This window comes from Mus pahari, chromosome 23 (assembly GCF_900095145.1).
Source record: "Mus pahari chromosome 23, PAHARI_EIJ_v1.1, whole genome shotgun sequence".
In the NCBI taxonomy this organism is placed as follows: Eukaryota; Metazoa; Chordata; class Mammalia; order Rodentia; family Muridae; genus Mus; species Mus pahari.
In genome coordinates, this window is record NC_034612.1 from 13,067,184 (window position 1) to 13,068,888 (window position 1,705).

The 1,705-nt window shown below is 49.1% G+C and overlaps 1 protein-coding gene across 3 annotated transcripts in view; it reads left to right on the top strand.

The window, feature by feature from the left end:
- The window catches only part of Tmem120b (transmembrane protein 120B), a 41,226-nt gene that overhangs the window by 21,637 nt on the left and 17,884 nt on the right, over window positions 1-1,705 (top strand). For all 3 annotated transcript variants that reach the window (XR_003842961.1, XM_021186914.1, XM_029533710.1), the window contains exon 2: window positions 359-477. Coding sequence is in view for 2 of the 3 variants with exons in the window: in XM_021186914.1 (XP_021042573.1) it covers window positions 359-477 (119 nt within the window). In the remaining variant the exon portion in view is untranslated. The remainder of the gene's footprint in view (window positions 1-358; window positions 478-1,705) is intronic.

Consider the following 1,705-nt stretch of genomic DNA (forward strand, 5'->3'; position numbering starts at 1 on the left):
AGACAGGGTTTCTCTGTGTAGCCCTGGCTGTCCTGGAACTCACTCTGTAGACCAGGCTGGCCTCGAACTCAGAAATCCACCTGCTTCTGCCTCCCAAGTGCTGGGATTATAAAGGCGTGCGCCACCACTGCCCGGCCATAAATATTTAAAAAAAAAAATCAATACTAGCACCTGGGGGAAACCCGACACTAACCCACAGCTGCTGTGTCCTGCCGCCTTCCTCAAGCCAGTCGAAGTCCTAATTTTCAAAGCGTCATCCTTGATAGCCGTATCATTATAGTGTCCCCCCACCCCCACCCCGAGACCTCTCTCTCCATGTCCGAGGTTCACCCTCTTGCTGTACTGCTTCATCCTCCAGGAGACACACAGGATCTATAAGCAGAAGCTGGAGGAGCTGACCTCCCTGCAGACGCAGTGCAGCACCTCCATCAGCAAGCAGAAGAGGCACCTCAAGGACCTGAAACACACGCTCCAGAGGTAAGGGGGCCGAAGCTTGAGGCTTGACTGCTCCCCTAGGGTCTCCATAGGGAGCTGAGCTGAGTGTGACCTTGAGTTTCTGACCTTCCTTCTCCCCTCCACCCCTCCTCCCTCGAGTTGGGATTACAGGGTCAGCCACCGCATCTGCTTCATGCAGTGCTGGCCTCATGGAGCTGGAACACAGGGATTTGCGCATGTGCGGTGTTCGCACTACCAATGGAGTCACCCCCCNCCCCCCTCGGAGCCACACCCCCAGCCCTCCCCTCGTTATAAAAGGACAGAAACCCAACTCCAAACTGACTTAAGAAGAAAATGGAAATTTTTAGTGGGGAAAAAAACAAACAAACAAACAAACCAGAGGTGGCTTCAGGCATCACTGGATCCAGGGTCAGAGTGTGTTTGTAGGACTCTGTTTTTTTCCTGAGTTCTGATTTTCCCTAGGTTGGCTTTGCTCTCACGGTCACTGAAGTAAGTCACTTAGGTGGCCATCTACGAGCTGAGTTTAGACCCTCCAGTCTTCCTGACGGAGGAATCTGGGGCTTTCAGTCTCAGTCATATTAATAATTGTCTGCAGGGCTGATTGTTTAGACACTGTGGGTGCCCAACAGAACCCCAATCAGTGCAGGTAGAGCTCCCCAGCCCTGCTGTGACTCCTGGACTATCTGCACACAGATCGGCTGGGGAAGGCTGACCCATGAGTTAGGGCCCTAGACCGAGGAACCCTCCTGTTCCAGGGCGTGGGCTCTCCCAATATGCTTCTCTTTTTCTTGATTTTTAAAGACAGGGTCTCATGTAGCCCAAGCTGGCCTCACCTGGCTATATCCAAGCATGACCTGGACCCTCAGGCCTGCCTCTACCTCCCAAAGGTCTCATGTAGCCCAAGCTGGCCTCACCCTGGCTATATCCAAGCATGACCTGGACCCTCAGGCCTGTCTCTACCTCCCAAGGGTCTCTGCTGCTGCTTCCTCTTCCTATTATTATTATTATTATTATTATTATTATTATTATTATTAATTTATCCCTTCATCCATCTATCCATCCATCTATATCTATCATCTATATCTGTCTATCTATTATCTATCTATCTATCTATCTATCTATCTATCTATCTATCTATCTATCTACCTACCTACCTACCTATCTGTATATATATCTATCATCTATCATTTATCTATCCATCATCTACCTATCTATCTATTCATATCTATCTATCTATCTATCTATCTAT